Raw genomic sequence first — 25998 nt, forward strand, 5'->3', positions numbered from 1 at the left:
AGCAGCTGAGGAAGCTGGAGGGGGCTCAGCCTGGAGAAAAGGAGGATCAGGGGGGGCCTCCTGGCTCTGCACAACCCCTGAGAGGAGGTTGTAGTGAGATGGGGTCGGGCTCTGCTCCCAGGGAGCAACGGGCAGGGTGAGAGGAAATGGTGCTAAACTGTGCCAGGGGAGGATCAGGCCGGACATCAGGAAGCATTTCTTCACAGGAAAGTTTGTCAGATACTGCAAGGGGGTGCTTGGGTGGGTGGCACCCTCCTCACCGTCCCTGGAGGTGCTTCAAGAAAGCCTGGACATGGCGCTCAGTGCTCTGCTCTGGTTGACACGGTGGTGTTCGGTGATAGATTACACTCGCCGAGCTCAGAGCCGTTTTCCACCGTGACCGATCCCGTTGTTCTCCGACTCCACGGCTCCGCCACTCCCACCATGGCGGCGCCGCCATCAAGATGGCGCCGCGCACGGCCGCGCCGCGCTCAAGATGGCGGCGCGGGGCGGGCGCTGCCGCGGAACCGGGTCATGGCCGCGCCGGAAGCGCCGTGGGGCGGCCGGACCGGCGGGAGCGAGCCCGGGACGCGGCCGCTGCGAGCGGGGCCCGGCCAGGCGGCGGCGGCGGCTGCAGCGGGACCGTGCGGCCGCCGCCATGTTGCGCTGCGGAGAGGTGAGTCGGGGCTGGCGGGGCTCAGCTCGCCCCGCGCTTCCCCTCCGCAGCGGCCCCTCGGGGCGCCGGTAACAGCGGCTGCTGCGGGGCCGCGGGAGCCCGGAGCCCTCAGGGCGGGAGCCGGGCCCGGGGGCACGGAGGGCGCCGGAATGGCCCTCGCCCGGTGTGTCCGGGGGCCTGACGGGGGTGTGAGGCGGAGCAGCCCCGCTGCCCCCGGCTGGGAGCTGCCCTGGCGTTAGTGCCGGTTTGGGCTCTGGGCTCGCCGTTAAGGTGGGAGTGTGTTGCACAAGAGCTGGCGGTGATGTTGGGCTGCAGTGCTGGTGTGTGTCTGTATGTGTAAACAGATATATATAGCCGTATCTCTATGTATATATGCATGGTTATGTAACTCTAAAGGTTATTGAAACGGGTGGCGCTTGGAGGAAGGATGTAGAAAGAGATTGCTGTTTTATATTTAGGAAAGGATCATGGACAGTCGCTTTTCCAGTTGCAAAGTAAGTAGAATGAATGGAAATGTTCACCAATGGCGAAAGATCAAGTGACAGTACTATGATTTTGTACTACACTACCTCCATATTCTCCTTTTCTTTTTCCTCTTTTTCTTTTCCATCAGGAGGTCGTAAGTGAGGAGAGTGAGCAGGAAAGCAATGGAGTCAACTTGATGGAGTTCTCAGATGAGATCCTTCTGCACATCCTCAGCTATGTCCCTTGCACAGACCTGGTCCTCAATGTCAGGAGAACCTGCAGGAAACTTGCAACACTTTGCCTTGACAAGAGTCTAACACATACAGTCCTGCTTCAGAAGGACTATAAGGTGGGTAGAGTGGCTTGCTTCTTCTGTTACCTGTTAAGACAAACCTGACTTCTGAAAAACAATGCCAAGAAGTAGAACTTTCCAGTGTGTATGCCTAAACAGACTGCTCCTGAACTGAAATAAAATACACAGCAAGCTGTTTCATAAAAGCATTTATTTTCCAGTATGCTTTGTTAGAACAGCTTTGTGCTAACAGCTCCCTTAGTTATATAAAATACTGTCAGTGAAAACTTACCTTCTCCGTGTTTCTGGAAGCTAAAATGAAAGTAAACATACCCATAAAGTTACCATTTTCCCAAAATAGATTTTCCGTGTTGTTGTGCAAAAAAAAAATCTTGTGCATGTTGCTGTCAGGCATGCAGTCAGCAAAGCCAGAAATTGTGTGCATGTTATAACAAAAATAAAGCTTGGGAAGGAGGGGTGTTATATTCAATGAGAACTGTATCAGCCAGTGCAGCAAAGGAAAGTGCCCTATGCTCATTTCCAAAAGAGGAAGCTGAATGAAGAAGAATGAAGAAGAATTCTTCTTTCAGTTTGAGTTTCTGCACATAGCCAGTTCTGCTGAAACAGCTTTGCTGGTAGAAAACTGTGGTGGTTTTCTCTTCCACTCTCAGCTGCTGAGCAGTCTGTAATGCAGAACTGCAGATGCAAAAGGAAGTGCAATCCTAAGAGTCCAAAGCATGGCAGATTGATCTGCCAGCAGCGTGGTGACTCTTAGGCCGTGCTGCCATCCCCAAACCTTTGGATGAGCCACGCAATCCAAGTACCAGCCACTCTTATCCCCACCTCTGCCGTACTGAATGTGCTTTTGTTTGGGTGCAGGTAAACAAAGACAAAGTGAAGCAGCTGATGAGGGACATCGGGAAGGAGATCTACCAGCTGAACATGGCCGGGTGCTACTGGCTGCCCAGCTCCACGATCGACCACATAACACGGTGCAAGAACCTGGTGAAGCTGAACCTGTCCGGGTGCCACGTCACCTCCCTGCGGCTCTCCAAGATGCTCTCCTCGCTGCAGCACCTGCGCTCCCTGGCCATCGACGTCAACCCGGGCTTTGATGCCAGCCAGCTGAGCAGTGAGTGCAAAGCCACCCTCAGCCGCGTCTCGGAGCTGAAGCAAACCCTTTACACGCCCTCCTACGGGGTCGTGCCGTGCTGCACCAGCCTTGAGAAACTGCTGCTCTACTTTGAGATCCTCGATCACTCGCGGGAGGGGCTTATGCTCTCCGGGCAGCTGATGGTGGGCGAGAGCAACGTGCCCCATTACCAGAACCTCCGCATCTTCTACGCCAGGCTGGCTCCTGGCTACGTCAATCAGGAGGTGGTCAGGCTGTACCTGGCAGTGCTGAGTGATCGGACACCTGAGAACCTCCACGCCTTCCTCATCTCTGCCCCCGGCAGCTTTGCAGAGACGGGAGCCACCAAAAACCTGCTGGACTCCATGGCCCGAAATGTACGTCTGGATGCTTTACAACTGCCCAAAGCCTGGATTAACGGCTCTGGGCTCCTGCAACACTTGAAGTTCAACAACCCTTTCTACTTCAGCTTTAGCCGATGCACCTTATCTGGTGGGCACCTGATCCAGAGGGTCATTAATGGTGGGAAGGATCTTAAAAGCCTGACCAGTTTGAATCTCAGTGGCTGCGTTCACTGCCTGGCCCCGGAGTCCCTGTTTCGGAAAGCAGAAGATGACATTGACAGCAGCATTTTGGAAAGCCTGGTAGTGTCTTGCTGCAACCTGAGACACCTGAACCTCTCTGCAGCTCACCATCACAGCTCTGAAAGCATAGGGAACCACCTGTGCCAGCTCCTGTCCAGGCTAAAGCACCTGCTCTCATTAGCACTACCAGTTTGCTCCATCACAGATGTTGGTGCAAGCGTAAAGAAGCCTCCCACCACACCTAATTTGGTGCCCCAAACGTTTGGAAGGAAAGTTCGGATTGGGGTACAGACATATCCAAGGAGATCAGGGGACCAGACAAATCAGAAGATCGAGTCTTCAGTGTTTTGGGCTCTGATGGGAAGCCTCAGATTTCTGGAAACCTTGGAGATAATTGGGTCCAGTTTCTCCTCTGCCATGCCCCGCAACGAGCCAGCAATTCGGAACTCGTTGCCTCCCTGTGTCCGGGCACAGAGCGTGGGGGATTCAGAGGTGGCTGCCATTAGCCAATTGACTTACCTGCAGAGCCTCACCTTAGCACAGCTGCCAAATATTCTCACGGGCTCTGGGCTCGTCCACATCGGGCTGCAGTGCCAGCACCTGCGGACTCTTTCCTTGGCCAACCTGGGCGTGATGGGCCAGGTGGTCTATATGTCTGCTCTCATGGACATGCTGAAACACTGCAAGTGTTTGAGAGATCTCAGGTGAGGGGCTGCCCTTGAACATCTCCCATTTTGTCTGTGGATCTGCAGAAATGTGATGTGTGGTTTATTGTGGCTACTATTTAAAGTGTTCCGGTCCAGAGTACATGCAATGCCTTGAAAAATGAATATTTTTCCTTCCTGACTTGTGGAGGATGGGAAGGCATTACATGTTGTCCTTGAGGGCTCAGGATATGCCCTTTAACCAGTGTTTTAGGAGCAAAAAGTGCTGTGACTGCCTTCCTTTTAGATAAGGAAAAGTGCATGCTGCTTATTTTGGAGCTAGCAGCTTGTCAGGGCTGGTTAAATACTACGTGCCTTTGCTGATTTTTTGGCTTTGTGTACATGCACACTTCTTAAATTTCCAGGAAGGAAGAGACTCCTACACTGTCTAGATAATGCAGAGTTTTCTTTGGGTTTCCCAATGAGATGTTTGTCTGCCTTGGGTTTGTATGAAAATCTTGCCTCTTTATTTATTTGTTTTCTTTATAATGTACTGAAAACATTCCAGATTTAGAGTTTGTCCTGTTGGTGTTTCTCTCCTGATAGGCTTTAAAGGATCGTACCAATGGTCTGATCCTAAAGAGTGCACAAAGGAGCTTCATGGTAGCCAAAATGTGCTTGTTAAAGGAAACTGTGATGGTTTCCTTGGCCCTAGTCTATATGAACACAAACATTATCACTCTAGGGAGATGGGTTTTTTCTTTTTTTCTTTCCAAAATCAGCCTCTTTCAGTGAAACTGCAGAACCTGTCAGTCCCATTGTCCCCCTTTGTTCACAAAGCTCCAAAGTGCTGTGCAGTTGAGACAGCAAGGTCACAGTTACTGTGGCTGAAATTACTGCTCATCACCCCAGACTGGTGCTTGTGTGCCTGTCCCTGATCCACTGCAACAGTGAGGGGAGCCAGGGGGGCTGAAACACCTCAGGAGGGTTTTCATTTTCCACCACTTTCCATTTATAATGGGGGAGGAGTGTGCTGGTCTCATCCTGGGGGTCGCAGCTGTTGGGAATTCAGTTGCTCAAGGTCTTGGGTTATGTGAATGTGTCTTTAACCTTGAGGAGAGTAAATAGCCATGGAGGAGCTGAGGGCTGGGGAAGGAGGTTGGGGTGTGCAGTGCTGCTTTGCTTATCCTAGGCCCTGTAGCTTCCTGAGGCTTTGAAATGGAGGCCAAGAGGGATAGAGATGGGAGGCAGCACAGAGCCTGGAATAAGGGCTGCAGCAGGGCTGTCTCCTTGTACTGATTGGGGTGGAAACTGTCACTCTTCTTCCCTGAGTAAAGTCTAAGGTTTTACATTGGCTTAAGATGGTTGTAGAAATTAGCACTTCCTCTTGATAACGTAGCTTCCTTTAGATTTGACTAATCCCCTGCTTTTTCCACCCTTTTTTCCCTTCCCAGTTTTCCAGGCTGAGGAACGCGTTTAAGGGGCTATTCCAAAGCAACATTGCCATCTAGCGAGTGCAGGGCGGCATTGCATGTGTGGCTGGTGCATCCCAGAGATTCACCTGCAAACCTGGATCTTGCAGATTCTGTGCTTTTTGTCCTAAATTTACAGTGCCCCAGTAGTGATGTTGAAAAATTGAAGAGGCTGCCCCTTCTCTTACTATGAATTTTAACTTATTACCCAAAGTGTAGCTATGCTCTTAGGATCTCTTCAGGCAATGCCACCGGACAGCAGTTGTAAGCTGAGACTGAAACAGAATTTATCAATTAACAGGATTAAGTTGCTGAGATACCCCTGCATACTACAAAGCCTATGCAGAGATTACCCAGATCAGGTTGGGCCCGACAGCTTGCTATCACCTAATGGATTAACCTTCCTGGAGCTCTTGGCTTTCCTGACCCAATGACTGAGATTCCTAAGTGCTCTGAAGCCTGGTAGTAAATCTGCACTAAGCAGATGAACTGTCCTGGTGGCACAGGTCTCAAACAGGTTCAGCTCCCTGCAGGCTGGCTTTTGTGAGGGAGTCATCCACTTATGCTGCTGGGTAAAACACAGACCCCTTGTTGGCCAGGTGTGGCTTCACTGGGTCGTTTTATTGTACTCTTGGATCACTGTGGTAGAGGATCCTGTCTCTCTTCCCTGAGCCAGGTGTTTAAGGTAAAGGTTGGGTTGATGATGGTTGTTCTTCCTGTGGGAGAGCAGCAGCTCTGATCCTTTGCCAGGGCTGGTTGTGGTCGCTGTGTTGGCCCCAGTTCTGCATCAGCCTGTGTGCACTGTGTATTTTTCATGCCTGCTTCTCCCCAGGCAGGAAACTGAAGATATGACCAGTTTGGGCAGTGTTTGTACACTGGAGCAGAAGGTCCCTAAATCCACACCACCTGCTTGGTGGAAGTCAGGTACAGAAGCCAGGCTGTGCTTTTAAGACCAGAATGGATCTGCTGCTTGTCCTACCCACCATACTTCGTGGGAAACTTGCAAAACCAGAGTTACTCCAAGGTCACTCCCTGTGGGCACCAAAATTTTGCAGTTTAGGGCTTTCCTGCCTATTTGTGCCCTCGTCCTTCAGGACGGGAGGCACTGCTCAGTCCATTTTCCAGTCCCCCATGAATGTGCTGTGTCTTTCCCTCTTTTCTGAGAGCATCCCAGCCATGAATTGCCCATTGAGTTGTTTTTGTTTATTCCTGCAGGCTGGAACAGCCCTACTTCTGTGCGGGTGCCCAGTTCTTCCAGGCACTGAGTCACTGCTCCTCTCTCCAGCGGCTTTGCATCGTCTCCCGGAGCGGGACTCTGCAGTCTGACGCAGTGATGTCATTCATGGCCAGCTGCCTTGAGGTCATCATGTGCCACATGTTTATGGGAGAGTCTCTTACCGTTTGCAAAAATCTCCAGCAGTCCATTGTCCGGAGGTGAGTGCGGAAAAGGGTGGATGTGGGATTTCTGGAGCTGTTGGAGATTTATCTCCGTTCCCTGGCTTGCCAAGGTTTAGATGGCTTGGAGCTCTTGTTCCAAGGAGCTAATAGGTAATGTGTAACTGTTTGGCACATAAGCCAGCCTCTTACTTTAATAAGAGTGAATCAGTGAAATATTTGAAGGTATTATATGAATTCTTGATTCCATTCCCACCCATGTTCTCTGCAGTTCTGCTGGCCGAGTTGAAGTTCTGGATGCAGAGCTCCATCATAAATCAAATGACACTTTTTGTGTAAACAAAACATCTGCCGACATTTAAGTACTGAGAGATTTGACCTTGAAGCTTTCCTCCTTTCCCACAAGTGACTAAGATAATTCTCTGTCCTCTAATCACTTGTAAATGTCACTTACTGATAATCCCCTGGCAGCGCAATTCAAAGCCTTTAAAGGGTTGTCGTGAAGGGTTTTTGATTCGGAGGCTGCTTGAGGGGGGAGAATCGGTACAAACTGCCTTTGCACGTTTGGCAGTTCTTAAATGCATTTTGCTTGGCCCCTTGCAGCGTTCTGAGGCTCACGTGGTGGGAAACGTTTGTGTGTGAGCCGTGAACTGCATTTGAAAAGAGAGCTTTTAATTACGCTTGGCATTTGGAAATCTTCTAATAATGGCAGTCATCTTACAAAATATTTCCCATGCAGCAGACTTTCCATTATTATCTTTTTTTTTTCTATGAGGCTATTTCCCCACCTTCAGCCTGTTTTCTTTGTCACCTACTGTTGCTGTGCTCTGTTAAGCTCTAATAAAAATTTCAAATCACACGGCGTTATTAGTGCATCCTAAAGGGTGCTCCTCTCCCCCAGCCTTCCTCCAGCTTCAAACTAACTTATTACACTTGGCTTGTTTCCGTGGATCCAATCCAGAGAAGGCTGTGACTGTATTAGCTCCCTACCAAACTGCTCCTGAGTTTGCTGCTGCCTCTGAAAGACTCTGTCCCTTTGGGATGGGGATTGTTGGAAACATTTGAGTAAATTCCTTGTGATGTGACAAGGATTCTTTGAGTTTGTTTTACACAGGGCTTCATATCTGTAAAAACATTACTGGGTTGATTTCAGTTGTGCTTTGGGGATCCATGGAAAGAACCAGAAATCTGCAGTTCCCATTTTTTATTTTCCCTCCCTTCTGAGGTGCTGCTGCAGTGATACCCAAAATTTTAATGTCCACTTACTGAGCAGAAATAGACCATTCTGCAGTCTTCTCTCCCTCTTTTTCCTCTGTCATGGACTGATTCTCACTACATTCTCTACCTCTTTATAATCTAAACCCTGGGAACTCTCTAAAGAGCAGCTGATGCCTGGTGGAAATGTTAAAAACTATTTTTATATTTAGCTACAGTTCTGGCTGTCAAACTTATTTTCTTCTTTTGTATTTTATTAATAAAGACACTTGTATGAAAACAGGGTTTTTTGAAGGTTTTTTTTTTTTTTGCTGAAGAGAGCATCTGCTCCTTCTGCAAATTCTACACCTGAAGTCATAATCCTCTGTGACATTGTAATTGGTGGCTCTGGAAACGATTTTGATGTCATGTAAGATTATGACTTCAGGAGGAGGATAAGCAGTGGGAGCAGATGCTCTCCTAAGCAACAAAGATCCTGTTCTCATGCAACTGTCTCTAGTAATCAAATGGAAGAAGCAAAATACAGAAAATGATGTGTAAGCAAAGCCTGGAGTCTTCCATGAGCCATCAGCGAGTCTTTAACCACGTGACTTCTCCAGCAATTCCATTCTTATCCTTGCACAAATGTGCCTTGGGATGGGGTCAGGAATTGACTTGCTCTTGACTGCATTTTGTCTGCTACTCCAAGGCAGAGAGATGTGCAGTAAAATCTGTGTGTGAGCTTAAACCTGTGGGTATGGCTCCAAGTCACACAGCATGGCTTCCTCTAAGAGTGTGCAGCTGGTGTCTCTTTAATCCAAGTTTTACACCAGGCAGCAAGTTGGAAGTTATCTATCCTTGTGCCAGAATGAAATGAGGGGATTTATGCTTCTTTTTTTCCATTTGTTTGGTATGTGTGTGGATGCTCTGTGTGATACATGGGGAGTGTGGGTGGGAGGGAGGAGGTGAGAGGAGGGACCTCGAGCCTTTGTTTGCTCCCTTTCTTGAGCTGGGGCAATTGATCCATATTCTTCAGGTCCTACTGAGGGTCAGAGTTCCTGTTTTAGGGCTGTGGTGATGGTGTTGTTTAGGATGAGAGGTAGTTTTGAACAGCCAAATGGGGCCAAAGTGATTCACATTCTCCCAATGCCTCTGAAACAGAGAAGAAATGTGAGTGGGAAAGAGAAGGACCCAGGGCTGGCCATGTATCTGGAGTTTGCTGCAGGAGGTGGAGCTGAGAGGGCTTGAAAATGCAATCTAGTGCAGGGCAGTCCTTTTTCAAGTGTGGGTGCACAGGAGGGTTTGGGTAACAGAAGAATCCAGAACCTACCTGGGGAGAACAGACTGGTTTCAGCTGAGAATTGTACTGGAACATGGTGAATATACAGGGTGTGGTGATGGGAGTTTGGGAATTAAATCTGCTGCATCACAGCAATGGCTTAAAGCCTGAACTGCTTCTCAAACTGTCCCTTTTTACTGTAAAAGGAGGTTAGTGTTATGTATTTCTGTTCCACTGGCCTGAAAAGAGAGGTTGTTCTCATGCCTCTTAGTCTTGTGACACCTTTGAACCAGACCCTGTGGTGTCCAGCTTTCTGGTGCCCAGTTTCTGGTTGAATTTTGCTGCTATTTGGGACAAACTGATTTGTGTATTTGAGTCATTAAAAGCCCCTGATTCAGTTCTGGCTCTTTTGCAGTGAAACACAATAAGCAGAGCAGGGCTCATCTGGAGCCTCATCAGCAAACAGGAGGCTTGCAAGGGCAAGGTCTCCTCTGAGCTGTAGAGAAGACTGTAAAGATTGTTTCCCTCTGGGCAGATAAATCATTGCAGTGTTTTTCTTTATTCTTTTTCCTTCGGTGTGGATGGGAGGGGGGAGCTCCTTTGTGGTTCAGGGAGATGCTCTGCACATAAGAAGGGTGTAGTGGTTAGAGTGGGAGATGTGGCTCGAGTGATCCATATCCACTTCCCTGATCTTCCTCAGGTTTCACATGTGATGTTGGTCTAGTCTCAGTTTCTGTGTAAATTGACATTTTTTTTTCCCCCATCACATGGTGCTCAGCTGCTGCCACACTTCAGATAGCAGCAGATCCAATGAACACAATGTTTTCCATTTTGTGCTTGGACCCAAACTTTGCTGGAGTGCTCAGCTCCAAGCACGTGTTATCCCTGTTTAAATAACTCTTCTGTTCAAACCACTGCAGCACCAATTCCACAAACACTAAAATACCACAATTTGAGGCCCTGTGGTTGGAGGTTCAGGTGTGACCCCAGACTTGCTGCTGTGCCAAGACTTCTTTGCAGAAAAGGTAAATTTGCTTTGCCATTTTGGGCTGAGCTGCCGTGCTGGGATTGTTTATAAATTCCTGCACAGACTCGTGTGTCCAAAGGCAGGTCCAAGGGACTGAGCCTTCCAGGAGCTTTCCCAATCTTTTCCACTGTGTTATTTTGTGCAAGAGTCAGTAGATGGAGCTGTGACCCACGGAAGGTCCCGCCGTGTACCAACGGGCTGCATGCTAAATAATGGTATTTATATGCCGGTGTGTCTCTGCCCCAAAAATCCTGCGGGCAAGGAATTTGGATGACTTCAGGCTAGCACAGCTACATGGGGTTAGCAGGCACTTCACAATCGTGCAGGAGAAGTTGCTTTCCTGGTGCTTTCCTTGCCATCAGAAAACAGGCTGGAAGAGGGGATGGGAAATGCTTGGGCAAATATCCCCTTGGCTTCAAGGACAGATTTTTATTTTCCACTGTGTGCCTTTAGAATTTTGTCGGTTTTAGCTGAAGTGTTTAGATAGCTCCTATCATTGTAGTGATTTCAAGGACTCTACAGCACCAGACAATACAAGCCAGTGAAAAGTCCTTGGAAAAACACCTTGGAAAAAGATCAAGAAAGCTACAATAAAATAAAAACAAACAAACAAATTTAAAAACCCCAAAGCAAAACAAAAACCTCTGAGAACACGGCATCATTAGGGATTCTTTATAAAAAAGGGTGAAAGTGTCAAGGTGTGGAGTTGAGCTGTGATTTATAGAAATGGAATCCAAGGGAAAAACCATGGTGCAGCTGGAGTGTGTTTGGGGTGCTGGGTGGGCAGCTGGGCTCAGCTGTTCACATCTCCCAAAAGGGCTGCTGTGAACTCCTGGAGTCTGAGAGCTGTTGGGAGATGGTGAGTGGGCTGGGGCTGTGTGGGTTTGTGGAGCTGTGGGGGCAGAGTGGGGACGTGGCAGTTCTGTCCTGTGCTCTCTGCCCCTGTTCTCACTGGTACCTCTCTCCAGCAAATGGCTTTGCAAAGCACCTGGGCAGCTCAGCAAGGTGAGGCCACACCTTGAATCCTGTGTCCAGCTCTGGGCCCGCCACTTCAGAATGCCATTGATGGGCTGGAGGGTGTCCAGAGAAGGGAACAGAGCTGGGGAAGGGTCTGGAGCACAAGTCCCTGGGGAGAAGTTGAGGGAGCTGAAGGTGTTAAGCCTGGAGAAAAGGAGGCTCAAGGGGATCCTTCTGCCTTTCCATAACTCCCTGGCAGGGAGGGTGCAGCCGGGGAGATGTCAGGCTCTGCTGTCAGGGAACAAGGGACAGGACAAGAGGAAATGGCCTCAAGGTGTGCCAGGGAAGGCTTAGGTTGGATACTAGGAAAATTTCTTCACCAGAAGGGCTCTCAAGCACTGGCAAAAGCTGCCCAGGGCAGTGGTGGAATCTCCATCCCTGGAGGGATTTAAAAGCCACGAGCATGTGGCACCTGGGGACATGGTTGGGGGAATGGTTGGGCTTGTTCTTAGGGGGCTTTTCCACCCTAAACAGTTCTGTGATTCTGTGACTTTGGTCACTCTTGGCTTAACCAGTGCTGGAAAGTGCAGAGAATTTATCTTATTTAGGACAATTTCACTGTTCTGGGGATCCAAACTCAGAGGAAGAGAAACACAAACTTAGTCAGCCTTGTGCCTGTGTCAGGCATGAGCACTGCTTGGTTTGAAGTGACTTTCATTATAAGATTCCTGCCACTTTCTAGGAAGAGCTTTCAGCCTAAATTAGATCTTCTTGTTCAATCTTCTGTAGCATTACCTAAATTTCCCTGTGCTTGTTATTGTCCTTTTTAAATGTGAAACTCTTGGCTGGATCTTCCCTTTTTCTTAAACTGCTGATTCCAGTGGCCCTGTGTGGCTGTGAGCTTGCTGAAGGGATGAAGCAGCCTCCTAGGATTAAGAAACAGAAACAGGGCTTCCAGGTGGGAGCACAGGGCTGAAATGGAGTATTGGAAAGTGCTGAGTGAGCCAGCCCCTCTCCTGGCATTTAGCATAGGACTGAGTTATCACAGATGAGTTTTTGCTCACCTCAGGGCTAAGTATTCCCCCTTGCCCTGGATATCCCTGCAGCATTCTGCTCACCTGGATTCTCATTGTGGTCTCAGGCTCATAAAATCCCTTTTGGGGATCCCTTTTACTCTTAGAGAGGTTGGAGGGGGCTCTAGAGGCAGTAGGTGATTGCAAGATGATCTTTGAATTCAGCCGATCCCGTGCTGCCCACCCGACTGCTGCAGTCCTACTGACACTGCAAAAAGCTGCTGTGAGCACCTTGGGCTTATTCAAGATTTTCGAGCTGGTTTTGCATCCCTTCAGCACCTTGTCTTCCTTCTGACCTTGGAGAAGTCCCTGTCTGCTGCTGGCTTTCCTGGTCCCAGAGCTGCTGGCGGTGGCTGCCGATCCCACCCCGCCAGCCCCAGTGTGCCGAGGGCTCCAGCCCTGCACAAGTGGGATTGCAGAGGACTTAATGTATCACCAGGCTGGTGTAGTGAATCATTAGCATCCTGCTCAAGCTTTCATTGTCTGTTTCATTTCCTGCTCTTGGAAACCCCTGAATCATTCTGTCACAGACTGAATAACAAACTGCATCCTTGTCAGATTGCGTTGCCCAAGGATTCCTTGGCGGGCTTGGCGAAGGTTGAATGCATGAGGTGTGGCCCAGACACCTTTGCTTCTACCAGGGATGTTGTTTATGGGTGGGTTTAAATACTTTACAAGCCAGTAGGGCTTGTGGGACCATCCCCGGTTTGCCATATTAATTTATGTTCTTTTGGGGGTACTCACAAACCCCCTTCTTTAAATGCATTCCTGTGGCTGACCCAAATGCCTCGTTCTAACTGCCAGCTCATGTGTTTTGAAAGGAATTCAGTTCTGAAACCTTCCTCAGCGGGCAGATTGGTTTGTGCATGAAATAACTTTCAAGGATTGTCCTCTCTCTCTTGGCTGAGAAATAATATTGGAATAGCACTGTCGTGCTTTCTCTTCATGAGGGTGTAAAAGGCTGAACGGAAGCATTAACTGCAGCTTTAAAGCATTTCCATAGTAAAATAAATCTAATTGAGCAGTTATTGCAGTAGCTTTTTAATTTGTGGAAGAGATTAGGAAATAACTTTCAGCTTGCTCTGGCAGAGCACTCCCCTAGGACGTGTCCTGGGCGCTCTGGCATCGCTCTTTGGGTTCTTATTCCCTCCCCCTCTAATTGTCCGGTCACATTTGAGTGATGCAGAGTTCAGCTGGCAAAATAACATAGGAACCTCAGTCTGCAGGCGTGTTTGATACAAACCTCAGCTCACAGGAGAAGTAGCAGAGTGCCATTCATGCCTTACAGGGAAACCACAGCAGAGAGATGTAATTTGCCTCGGCTCGGGATGAGTCTGATGTGTTATTGCTCCTTCCCTGTGGCTCAACGCAGTGGCAAATGAAGAAGCTGCGTTCAGGATAATGGGAGAGTTGGCAGTGATGTGTGTGAGTGATTTCCAGAGTCCCATCTACACCCCTTGGTCTCAGGTTGGAGACTGCAGGGATGGGACTTAGTGTGCAACAATCAGCAGCTGTGGGAGAATGTGGGTTTGTCTACGTAGACATGAAGGGATGGAAGATAGTCCTAAAGGAAAACGCTTTATAGCAAAAATATCTCATTGTGTGGAGTTAAGAGCAACCAGAGGAATCTGAACATCTTTCCTTGGGAACTTTTCAAGTCCAATTCTGAGGCTTGGAAAGAAAGTCTGCTTAGCCCTGGCACTCTGGCATGGCTGGAAGGGAGAATGGCACTAGAGAATGGATCTGCTTTAGAGTCAGTGTGGGGAGGGTTTGGACCCCCCTGAGAGGCTTCTGGGGGACGAGTGGGAGGCAGAGGTTCTCCTGCTCCCAGGGAAAGGGGCCTGGGAGAATCCCACCTACGGTTTCTTTGGTGAGGCCAAATCTTTTTTGGAAGATGCTCCTGCAGAAGCTTCTTTGGCAGTCCTTGTAAACGGGGAGAGATTTTCAGCTCCCTTCTACTGAGGTCAGGGCACGGCCAGTGGAACAAATCTTAAGTGTTTGCCTGGCCTTCCCTGAGAAGATGAGAAAAGTGTGAGTGTGTGTGTGTGTGTTGGGTCATGCTGCTGCCAGCTGCTCCAGCTTGCCCTGGCACTTCCTCCATTCCTCTGTGCCATGCTGCAGGAAGGGAGTTTCCAGGCTGGCTCAGGTATGCTGGCTGAAGCTTTCAAGACAGATGCCACACTTGAACTTCAAGGTGTGAGCAAGTCTTCCAGTAAAAACAGGCTGTGCCTGGCAGAGGATTAACAGGGCTTTGTGCATGTAGGTGAGAAAGCTGCATACAGGGCAGAAAGTGAGTTGGTGTGAAACTTCTGCTCTTGAGAAACTTGTGGCTCTCCAAAAACAGCTCATCAGCCTGTGGGGAAGGTCAGAACAGAGAGGGGAGAAGGTGTGTGACTGCAGCAGAGACTGGTTTGCATTTTGTGAGATTTATGCCAACCAGAATCCACAGCTACTCTGTCCCTGCTGTGCTTTGTTCCCCCAAATCAAACTTCTCCTCATTCCCTTCCTTCCTCTCCTTCTCTAGAGCTTCTTTTTCCATAAGCTCAGCTTGGTTTGTGGAAGTCAGAGATCTGCCCTTGATCCATTCCTGATACACTGTATTTCCTCACTTCATCTGCTGTGTGCTGCTTTTGTTGGCAGTGTTTAATTATCCCTCCTTGCGTGCCCTCTGTCCTGCTTGCCAGCCTCTGTGAAGTGGGATGTGCTGAAATGTCTCATTTGGCTTAGGACTTTCCTTGGGTTTCTGCGGAAATCTCAAGGGGAAGAACATTCCTCAGCCCCAAATAATGCCTTATCCTTCCCCTACAAGTAAAGGAGGTTTGAGCAGCACCTAATGCAGAGAGCTGTCACCTTCCAGGCTCCGTGGTGCAGAGGGTTGCAGGGGGGTGGGTGTAATCCATCTTTCCAGGCTGGCTGGGGAGATTCCCCATGGCTTTGGGCTACCCCTTGGATCTGTCAGCAGGTGAAATCTCCTGGGGACTCACTGTCCTCTCTGGAGAGGCATGTCAGTGTTTGCCAGGAGATAACTGCATTCCAGGGAGGGTCTCTTTTGTCTTGCTAAAATCGAGGAAATCTGATCAAAGTGCAGCCTTGCTTTAGACTTTTTCTCTTTCTTTTTGACTTTGTCCCTGACCTACATATTGGATCCTGCCACAGTGGTTGGAAGTAATTGAGAGCGTAGTGTTAGGCTATTTACCAAGCTGTTCACTTGAAAATAACCTTACTGAGTCCAGTCCACACCTGTTCTGGGAGAATTCTGGAGACAAATTGCAAAGCATCATTAACCCTTTCTTCCACATACAACCAGTTCAAGATCTAAGAGCAGAGAGAGATGCTGATGCCAGGAGGAATTTGTGACACAGGGTGTGCTTCATCCCAGCTCTGTGGATGATTCCAGCCAGCTGCTGAGGCCAGGTCTGCTCTGTGTCCACATCCACATGAGGACACTTCAGAAACCTCCTTGTGGAAATTCCTGCTGGGTGGTGGTTGGTTTGGTGGTTTGGTGTTGATTCTGCTGGACCAGAGGTTATGCTGAAAATACACATGGAGGGGGAGGAGAGGGAGGTGTTTTCTTTGTTATCCCAGTGGTTGTTTCTGATTAAAGGATCTGTTTTGAAGGGGCTGCTAGTCAGTTGCCTAGAAAACTTGCTTTCATTTAATTAATAATGATGAGTTTAGTCTGGAGGTTTTGTAGGGGAGAGCAGGCAAGCATATCCTTGGCTTTTTTCCCTTGGAAAAAAAAAAAAAAACACAACAAAACCCAAACCAAAAAAAACAGGGCTTCATGTCTGAAACTGCAGCTCTTTTGTCTCCCTGGGTCAACATCCTTCTCTGTCCTTCGGGTTTTAATTTTACAAGCCGTGCGTTTGCAGAGGTGGATGGAGTTTGAAGTCCATCCAGGTGTGGAATGAGGAAAGAACCCTCAAGAAGATTACAGGAGCTGTTCTGCAACTCATTAACTCACTCTCTTCCCCTTCTTGTTATCTCCTCCCCATGCCTGGGGCCTTTCGAAGTAGTGCTCTAAGTGCCTCTCACTTAATCTAGCCCACCTGGACAGGTGTATGAAGAAAGGAATTGCCTTCCGGGGAAGGACTAAAGGAGCATAGATTGCAGAGGGAGGCTGCTTTTGGGAACTGCTAATCCCAGTTTAACATTATGACAGCTGCTCGTTAAAATCAGGGTGTTTTTTAACAGGCAGTTAAAGGAGAGGCTTTGCACGCACATTTAACTGAGAATAATAGTGAACCATGTGCATTTGATTTTTTTTTTTTTCCTTAAATCACGCAAATTGTACATGGAAAGAATTCTCCGGCGTCAACTTGCTGGGGTATGGAATTTACAAGGTTTGCAGTAACATACAGTTTCCTGTTGGGGGGGGGGGGAGAAAATCACAAAGCTTTCTTTTTTTTCTCTTATTTTAAGATCAAGTTCAAACCCCTGGTATAAACCCAGCCTCTTTAGGAGGGACACTTACTGCGTTGGGGTTTTTCACTTGTCTCGGTGGCAGTTCATCATGTAAACTTGTCTGGGTTCTTGTTTTTATAGCTACATGTAAAGGCTGCTTATAAACTACAGTTTTGTACATGGTGAGAAGGCAGCACTCAGGTCCAATTTGGGAGAGTCTATATACAAAGAAGGAAGCAGTTTCTTTCCCTTGGGGAGATGGCAGTTTCTTCCTTTGCTGGACTTCAGTAAACTTGGTCTATTAACATGATTTTCTCTGCAGGACTGTGGTGTTGGATAAGAAACACGAAGAGCTGAAGCAGAGCAGGGACTATCAAAGAGACATTTGGCTGTATTTTATGTGATTTCACTGCAGACTTTACCAGCTGCCTCCCAGATCAGCAGTTATTTGCTGGTTGATTTCTTGAGGGCAGTGCTGTGGAAGTAAGAAGCTGCACAGCCCTGACACAAGTCCCCAGATCTACTCAGGGAGCCGTGTCCTTTTCTGCCAGCCCTTAGGCATGAGGCATGAAGGGCAGCTCTGTGATGCAGAGAGATATAAAATTGCCCCAGGTAGTTCTGTTGCTGGAAATTCTTATTCCTGCAGCTACTTAGGTTCAGGCAAATTAGTTCAACTCACCAAGACTGAGCTGCTAGCCTGGGAATGGAAGTTTCTCTGCTGTGTTTTTGGCAGCTCTGCTCCAAATCGTTTGTGGATGGGAATGTCCTTTCAGTCTCCCAGGAAATGCCAGTCTCTTGTGTTGCTTTCTTCAGCTGGCTGCATTGCTACCTGGGATTTTCATGTCTGTCTCCAGCAGCTGGATCTCCAACCTTTCCTCAGTGTGTGACAGAAATCTGGCCATTTCAGAGCTAGAGATGAGCTGGGAATCTTCCAGGCACACACCTGTCTAAGTTTGTCTAGAAGAGAGCTTTTCTTTGGGCCCAACACAGCTTGGTTCTGCCTCCAGGGACCGGTGCTGCCAGTGTGACTCTGCCTCCTCGTGAGTGATAATGAACTGTTCCTTGTCACACCCTTCAGAGGAAAGACCTCGGTGGCACAGGACTAGAAGTCACAAATCTTTTTCATCTTAAGGTGTAAATCTTAAGGGTAATTATGCTGCAGTTTTACCCCTCCTCTCCCCCCAGCTTTAAAAGACTGAACTCTTGTTACGTTGCACTGAATTACACCATTTCTCTTCCTCACAGGTTGCTGTCATGTAAAGTATTTGCTGGTGGGCACTTGGCCTTTTTCTGTACGGTTCTTTCTACATTGTTTAATGGCTTTAACTTGTGCAAATCTCTTCCTTTGCTCCGTAGCCTGGATTGAAAAGAAGGCTGCAGTGTGTGAGTGTGAGCACACTTCAATGCTTATCTGCACATCTGAGCTTTCTAAACTTGCCTATGCTCTAATTGCAGAGTGTAGACTCTGCATGCAGAACAACCCAGCCCGAAGTGATAATCCCAGGCTCAACCCCGAGGGAATGCCTGACATTGCTCTGGCCTGATTTTCCTAATGGCTCTGCAACTTGCCTCTGGTTTGCAGGTGGTTTTAAATTGTTATCGCTAAGCACCTTGCCCAGCTTGGGCAGAGCTCTTGGGATCTCTGATCCTCTAAGAATACCTACCTGTCTTGATTTATTTTTTATTAATTTTTTAAAAACTTCTTCCTCCCTCCCGATTTTAGGTGCAATTTGGGCTTGTGCCAGCTTAGCAGACTCACTGCAAAGAGCTGCAAACCCAGCCTGAGCTCCCTGCTGACACAGTGAGGGAAGAGTGGGAGACCTGGAGCTCCAGCTGCCCCTCCTGCCTCCTCCTTCCTTGCCCCCATCCTGCATGATCGATGCCCAGGCCATCCCCTTCCCTTGCACTGGAGAACTGGTATTTTTCCTTGGCTAATCACCTGTGTCTGATTTAGTTTCCAGGCAGAACGCCCTGCATTAAACGTCGTCATTTTCCCTCTGCTTCACGAGGACTTGACAGAGGTCATCAGAGATGTCCCCATGAGGCACTTGGATGAAATTACCTTGTTTAAAAGCAGAGTGGCTGAGGAGCCTCCCAATTTGTGGTGGTGACTGCCACAGCATGGAAAGGACAAGTCAGTGTGAACCCATGGAGCAGCTTCTTGGCCTGGATTTCCCATCCTTGACTCCTGGCCACCTCACTGGATGCTGTACAATCACTTCAACCAGGTGCAATTGCAAAATAAAAAAAAGCTGGTTCTTTGCAGTGGGGAAACATCTATTGGATATTGCTTGCATCTGAAAATCCTGTCTCAAAGGCTTGTGGAATCTGATGAGTATTTCCTTGCGGTTAATATGAATCGTTTTTGTTATTTTACTGAAGTTAAAGGTAAGAGAAACTGACTTAACAATGCTCTTTCCCCTGTGTCCCCTGGTGTCTGTCCCAAGGGCCCCTGTGTACGTTGGCAGTGTGCTTTGTGGTTTTGGTGGAAATCATTCTTTGCTTCAGTCTGTTTTTGGCAAAGTAGAAAGCCTAGGCCAGCTCAGAGGCACAAAAATGTGTTGCTCAATTGAAGTGCATCACATCTTTTCTGTGTTACAAATAGGCATTTGTAGTCACACACGTGCAATCACAGATATTTATAGGTGGGGTTTTTTTTGACTGAGAATTACCACAAGGACTCTTTATTTTTTAATAGCAAATGAAGGTCATTAACACCTCGACCATGGTATGCTCCTGCTGGTGCTGTTTCCATTGGTCCGGTGGAAGAAGTTCTCAGCTCTTCTGGAAATCCTTGTCCTAGGGTAGATGGTGCCTACAGTGAATAAGTTGAGGCTCAGATCTGATTTATATGCAGTCTGTCTTGCAGTGTAGATGGGAATGTAGTGTTCCAGTTCTGTCCTTATATCCCATGCCTTGAGCTCATGCTAATTTTAGAGATGTTATGAAGTATTTTCACAGTGTGATTTCAGTCAGCTTCTCTGCTCCACAGATCTTCCTCAGGCATCAGTAGTGGTCTGGATCACTTTCATATTGCCTTATTTACTGAGCACTTTTAAAAGCATCAGACAGCTGTACCAAAAGCCAAGTTACAAATTCCTGGAGCTACAAGTCTGGGTGGCAGAATTTTCCTTGGTAGCATACCAGGTCTGTCTTCTGCAAAGCAGCTGCTGACCAGAGCTGTCTGACTTCACCCAAATCCCGAATGTGTTGAGCTCTGCTTTTCTGGGGAGGCCCAGAGTCGTCCAAAGATGATGTGCCCATCTCCTTGTCAGCATTTCCTACTCAAGATGCCCTCTCCCAAGAGCTCCTCTGCCCTCAGTGTTCGTAGGAAGCCTGATCTGATGGGATAGATTTGAGAACAAAATGCATCTCCCAGCCTTGGAGGACTTTCTGTCCTTGCTTTCCAGGCAGCCACGCGTGAGCCTGCCTGGAATTGTGTCCCACAGGTGTAAATCTTGAGCCAGGCTGTGACAACCCTTGTGCTCAGAGAGGTTACAGTGAAGAGCAGGTAAGTGCCAGGCTCTGCTAGCACAGGTCTGTGCCTTGCTGAGACCAACCCTGGTGGTTTGCTGTCTTTCCCGAGGCTCTCATCCTTCCCCTCTGAGGACAGGGAGCCAGCACAGTCTCTGGAGTGCAGCTGGCAGCAGGAATGTGAGGCCAGCTCCCATGGGAATGCTGCAGCTGAGCTGTGAGCACTCCTCGAGTGTTGGAGGCTCTGCCTCAGCTTCAGCTCCATGCAGCTGAGTGAGAGGAGCTGCTGCCCTGCTCCTGCCGCTGTTTTCCCTCCCACTCTCCCCCCTGAGGTCGTTTTTTCTACTTCTTGTCATATTACTCCTGTTTGAATCCCCTTCTCCCTCTCTTCTCTCCCTCTCTTCAGCACATCAGATTGCTTTTTGGCAGGAGCACGAGCTGCTGCTCTGTCCAGTTCAGGCCACTTCAGCTCTGCCTGGTTTTTGTCCGTGTTTTTTCCTGGGATAACTAGCAGGACTGGGCAGAGGGTGTTTGCAAGGCTGCTTTCCCCTCCTTGTTGGAAGCACTGGCAAAGTTGCTTTGTCCTGCTTGTGCCACTGGCCTCAGGGCAGAGGGAAGGTGGAGGGTGTGGTGGCAGCTCTCTGATGCCTCAGGGAACCTGTTCAGTCCTGTGAAGGAATCCTGATGTTTGGTTGAGTGAGGCCATTCCCACCCTCAGCGGGGATTTCCCCTGCATAAACAGCTGTGGCATCAGCGGGAGCTTGGCAGTGCTGCCAGCTCACCTCTTCCTGTTCCGCTGGAAAACCTGGACTGGGGGACAGTGGTGTGCAGAAACCAGCTGCTGCTTGGTTCTGCTGTTCAACCTTTGCTCTTGGGGTTGCAGTCACCTGGTGGAACATGCTGTACACTTGGCTTGGCACATCCGTATCCACCTGCCTGGTGTGCTGCTGGATGGGAGCAGCAGCCAGGGATGTTTTATAGTGCTGTTATTCTCTTGCCAGGGGAATGATGTTTGGGCATCTGTACTCATGCAAGTGGGTCACAAGTCCTGATGATGCTGCCAGTTATAAGCAGGGCTAGGAAAGGTCACCCACAGGTGATAAAGGTACATCCCAAATAGTGATAAAGAGCTAAAATCTCCTTCCACCCCCAGCTCCCCAACTCCGGGCCAGTGCTTGATATCTCTACTACAAATCCTCTTATGGTGAGTGAGAATTTCCGTTGCTTTTGCACTCCAGGCAGGATTCACCAGATGTTAATAATGTGCTTATTTTCTCTAAGTGCTATTTTGGCATCGGTGTTAATTACAATTTATATTCTGCAACATTTACACTGGGAAAAGAACCCACCCTAATAGTACCCAATTGGCAGAGCTGGGCTATTAAACACAGCTCCATATGTTCTGAGCAGAGCAGTGCATGGGACTCGGAGCCCACTCAGCACTCAGGGAGGCAGCTGCAGTGGAGGAGAGGGGAGCAGACAGAGGGGTGTTCTGCTCCTGGATTTTATTTAATATGAAATCCCCCCTCCTTTTCTCAGTCCCCATCTCTCCAGAAATCTCCCTCCTGCTATCTGTGAGCATATAAGGAGGTGATCTCTGAGCCTGCTGATGCTGCTGTCCGTAGTCTAAAACAAATGAATTCAATTCCAGAAGGTGCCCTTCTTGCAGGGAGTGCCTCTGCAGGATCCCAGTCCCTGCTGGCCTGTTCCTTGCTGCCTTCCAAAGCAGACCTCCAACCTTTGGGAACTGCAGCAGAAATCTTTGCTTTGACCACCCCCAAAGCATCCATGGTTCTGTGGGAGAAGGATATTCTGGGACAGTTCTGTTCTTGTGTAAAACTCGATGTAGTTTGCTGCTCTGCTCGTGTCCAAAGTCTTGTTTGGCAAAGTGGCATTTGGTTCCTGCAGGCTGGGAGGGTCTGGAGTGACCCTGGTGTGGGGAATTCAGAGGAGCTAAGTCATTGTGCTCCCGTGGGTTTCTTAGGAGGGTGGGTTAAAGGATTGCTTCCTCAGCTGTTTGCAAAGCTGATTTCATGGTCTCTTTAGGAAATGGCAGTGTATCCACTGCTCTGTAGGAGAAGGGGCTGTGTGGTGACTGTCTCTTCTTCCAGAGAGCTCTGACTGTGGGCACTTCTCTGTCAGGGAGAAGGAGAAGATGGGAGTGAGAGGAGGCAGGGCAGGATAGAGTCTCTGGAAGCCAGGCACACATCCTGAGGCTTGGCCTGTTTCCTCACTTGTGGAAGGAGAGGAGGCTCCCCAGGTGCTGAACCCTCCCCTCCAGGTGAGGTTCTGCTCACAGGGTAGCAGAGGGCAGACCTGGGGCTGGTGTGCACTGAGAGCAGCAGAGCCACAGCCCCACTCACTGGGGTTTAATTCCCATCCCTGCCTCCTCCTCTGCCAGCTGTGTGGGGTCCCAGGGAGCAGAGCAGGACCTGTCCCCTCCCATGGATGTTCAGAGCTGGGGGACAGTGGGCAGGAGTGTGGGACCATCCCTGTGAGGTGCTGGGTGCTTCCTTCCAGCAGTGCTGTTTGAGGATAGGGCTATAGAAATTTGGGGCTTTCCCACTGGTGGAGTGAACCAGTGCAGGAGGGTTGTTTCACTTGTCTAAGGGGGTTGCAGTTCCCTCTTGGCTGGTCCCAGCAGAGTGTCCAAAGCTGGGAGAGCAGTGCAGGAGCTGTGCTGGGTGCTGCAGAGCCCAATCTCCTTCCACTGCAGCTCTCCTGCCTCTTTGAGATGCACAGGCAGCCAGGGTACTCCAGCAGGAGAATCATTTCCATAGAAACCAATTGGGATGTTGTACAGGGAATAATGATTAATAGTGAAGGGATGTTGCCTCAGGCCCTTTTCATTTTTTAGGGGGCAGTGAGGAACAAACTGGGGCACAGGTAGGGGGACAGGGAGACTTGAAAACTAATGGAAACCATCTCTTCCATTAATTTCCAGGGCAGCTTCCCCTCTTCTCCTCCTACCCAGCCCCCCACTGCTGCTCCCAGCTTTCGTCAAATTTTCAAAATGGCTAACCTGGTTAGAAATAATCATAATAATAAAAAAGGATGGATGAGGTCTGACTACTAACATTGTTGCTGTTAGCAGCAGGATTTCAGCCATAAAACATGAAGCAAGGGAGGCATTGACCTTTCCGCTGTTTGAAATGAATGGAGACATCAATATCTATTGTTTTGTGGCATTGACCTCTGACGCTCTCAGCTCGCCCTCCCCTTTCTTTTTTTTTAATTTCCCCCTGACACTGGAGGAAAGGGGTCAGTCTGTACCATCTATTGATCCCCATCTTACTTGGTGATAGGGAAATAATTAGAATTTTAAAGATCTCTGCTGCACGCTGGTGAAATACATACACAGAGGCACAGGCTAAGCCCCCGCTTGCCATGTTGTGTTCTCCCCCCTTCCTTGCAGAGATCCAAAGCTCTGAGATCTGAAGGAAGGCAGATCAATATAGGTTTAATCATGATGGGGGTTTTATTTCAGTTTTTTAAATAGTAAAGTGTAACATTTTATGTTAATGTTGTCGGAGCCTGGCTGCCTGGTGCCTTGTTTTATTTATTCTTTTAAGTAGCCCCTTCTTTTGTGAACTTCATCTATGTACAGAGAATGTGAAATCAGGCATTGCTAATTAGCTGTATGACAATTAAGTAATGTAGCACAAAACCATTAGGACACTGGATTTGTTTTTGAAGTTTGTCCTTTGAAGTGGAAGCTGCAACTCCCTGCCCAAGGCTGCTGGGGAAAATGTTTTTCTATCAAAACTTTCTTTGAAAATAAAATGTCAGTGTAAGAGTCCCTATTTCTGTCGTCTCTCCCTCTAAACAGCGGGTGGAAATTGTTTCTCCTTGTAAAAACTGCTGGCATTGATAGAAAGGGGAATTCAGGAAAGCATTAAATGGGCAGTTGGTCTCTGAACACCCTCAATTCTGGTAGAGATATTACCAAAAATTCTTCTTTAGCTCCTCGAAGGGGAACGGTGCCACGCTAGGAGAGAAGACCCAGCTCACAACTCTGGAGATGGCAAAGGGAGGTGGTACTAAAACTGGGGGTTCATTTCTGACACCCCAAGTGCCATCAGGGTGGCAGCCTGGTCACAAATCCCTGCAGGCTGCTGGGTTCGGGCTCCTCCGCCCGTGCGCTCGTTTGACACTTGTGTTTGCATCTGGCCCTTTGTCCTCGTGGTGAGTCCAGTTCTGAATGTGCAACTTTCATGTATGCTGGTGGCATGTAAAACTTCAAATAAAGAGTGGAACATTTGGAACCAGCTCTGTCTCCTTGCCTCCTGCTTCCCTCTCCATGTGGAGCCCAGAGCCACCCTCTGATGGGGAGGGCTTTGGCATTGCCAGGTGAGGTGTGTGCGGGCAGGGCTGTGCCTGGGGGCAGCCCCAGTCTGCACTGGGAGCTGTGGAGTGTCACTGGGAGTGCTGGGATGAGCCCTTTGGGGTTACAGCCCTGTTCTCCTGGGTTTGGGGATGCTGTTCTGTGGTGTTTGTGGCTCTGGGCTCAGCTGAGGAAGGAGCTACTCTGTGTTTAGGAAATGCTTCTCCTCCTTGGGTCTCTCCACATCCTGGTGAGCTGTGCTGAGGTGGAACAGAACATTGCTGTTGGGTGGGACTGGAGCAGCCTGGTCCAGTGCAAGGGTCCCTGCTCATGGCAGCAGGGTTGGAATGAGATGAGCTTTGAGGTCCCTTCCAACCTGAGCTATTCTGGGATTCTGTAACCATTATCCCTGGGTAAGTGACTCACAGTGGCTCGAGGAAGATCCATTTCTCTGAGCAAGCCCAGGCCACCACCCACACCTTGCTCTGGCAGCTCCAGCCCCTGGACAATAGACAGGACCTGCACCACTGCTCTGTGTGAAGGCAAGGGCTGAAATCAGGTGCCTGGTGAAATGTGGGCTGGGATGGCCAAAATGCCATCATTGGCACCATGACTGCATGGATTTAGCTGGGCTGGGCTGGCAGAGGCTGCAGGAAGGGGCAGCTGGGATGTGGGAGTGAGCAGGATGGGCTGCTCGTGGTGAAGGAAACTCCTCAGGCATTAACCTGCCCTGGCAGCCACCTCTGCTCCCTGGATCCTGGAGCTCTGCAGTGGTGGCTGAAAGGGCACTGCCACCCACACTGAAGATTGGAGGGGAGTGGGATGGATGTGGGATCATCTGTGTGATCAATGCTCAAGAAAACGTGCACCCTGTCGAGCTGTCTCTGTGTTGCTGTTCCCAGGGATGGTGGTTCACAGAGAAGCCAGGCTTCAGCACCTTCTTTGAGTTAGGAAAATCTACAAAATAAACATGCAGGAGGAGCAGCTTGGTGGAAAAGGGTGCAGCTCATGTACTCATGTGCTTAAGTCAACTCACCCCAGGTAGGTGAAGTAGAGAAAAGCCTCAGAACTGGGGTGTGATCAGATTTTAAAAGGTGAGTGAGGCTGTGCAGGACTTGTGGGACTGTAGGAGAGCCTCTGTGCTGGGATCTCTGCCTGCAGTGATCCAAGGTTTTATTCCCAGAGGGGATCATGGGCTCTCCTCTGTTTTTCTGTTCTGGCAGATCTGCTCACCCAGGCATGGAGTGCAGACCCTCCTTCCATCCCTCCTGTGCTTGTGTTTAAGTTACAGATTTTACTGTTCCAATAACATTTATCTAAATGTGCTTTGGGGGGAGGGAGGAAGGAGATAAGGAGGGAGAAGGCTGATGGAAGAATGTGCTTTTGGACTCTGCTAAGCCTCCATCTTATTGCTGGGACTTGCTGTGGGGTTTTGGAATTCATGATCCCAGGGGAGGACTCAGGGGAAATGGCTGGAAGAGCTGTGGTCAGTATGAAACCCTGGTGGGAGGAAACCCAGGGATAGCCTGTGCAGAGCATCCCTCTTCCCTGTTGGTACTGATCTCGTGTCCTCTGCCAGCTTATCTCTTGGCAAGGAGGGACCTGACTCAGTTTCCAGGCAGGAGAA

At 49.0% G+C, this 25998-nt stretch overlaps 1 protein-coding gene across 1 annotated transcript; it reads left to right on the plus strand.

The window, feature by feature from the left end:
• The first annotated feature begins 551 nt into the window (after window positions 1–551).
• On the plus strand, window positions 552–24273 carry FBXL18 (F-box and leucine rich repeat protein 18). Its single transcript, XM_084216895.1, has 5 exons — window positions 552–655; window positions 1269–1469; window positions 2292–3832; window positions 6460–6678; window positions 18528–24273. The coding sequence occupies exons 1-5, from the start codon at window positions 638–640 to the stop codon at window positions 18682–18684; spliced, it is 2136 nt and encodes a 711-aa protein (XP_084073021.1). The 5' UTR covers window positions 552–637; the 3' UTR covers window positions 18685–24273.
• Window positions 24274–25998: the final 1725 nt, after the last annotated feature.

The sequence above is a fragment of the Fringilla coelebs genome (genome assembly GCF_963513975.1).
Source record: "Fringilla coelebs genome assembly, chromosome: 16".
Taxonomy (NCBI): Eukaryota; Metazoa; Chordata; class Aves; order Passeriformes; family Fringillidae; genus Fringilla; species Fringilla coelebs.

Bases quoted from the DNA above. Each gene is read 5' to 3' on its own strand.
- FBXL18 (XM_084216895.1), top strand. The intron at 3,833-6,459 runs GTGAGGGGCTGC...TTATTCCTGCAG, and splicing joins AAGTGTTTGAGAGATCTCAG to GCTGGAACAGCCCTACTTCT. The intron at 6,679-18,527 runs GTGAGTGCGGAA...TGTCTGATTTAG, and splicing joins CAGCAGTCCATTGTCCGGAG to TTTCCAGGCAGAACGCCCTG.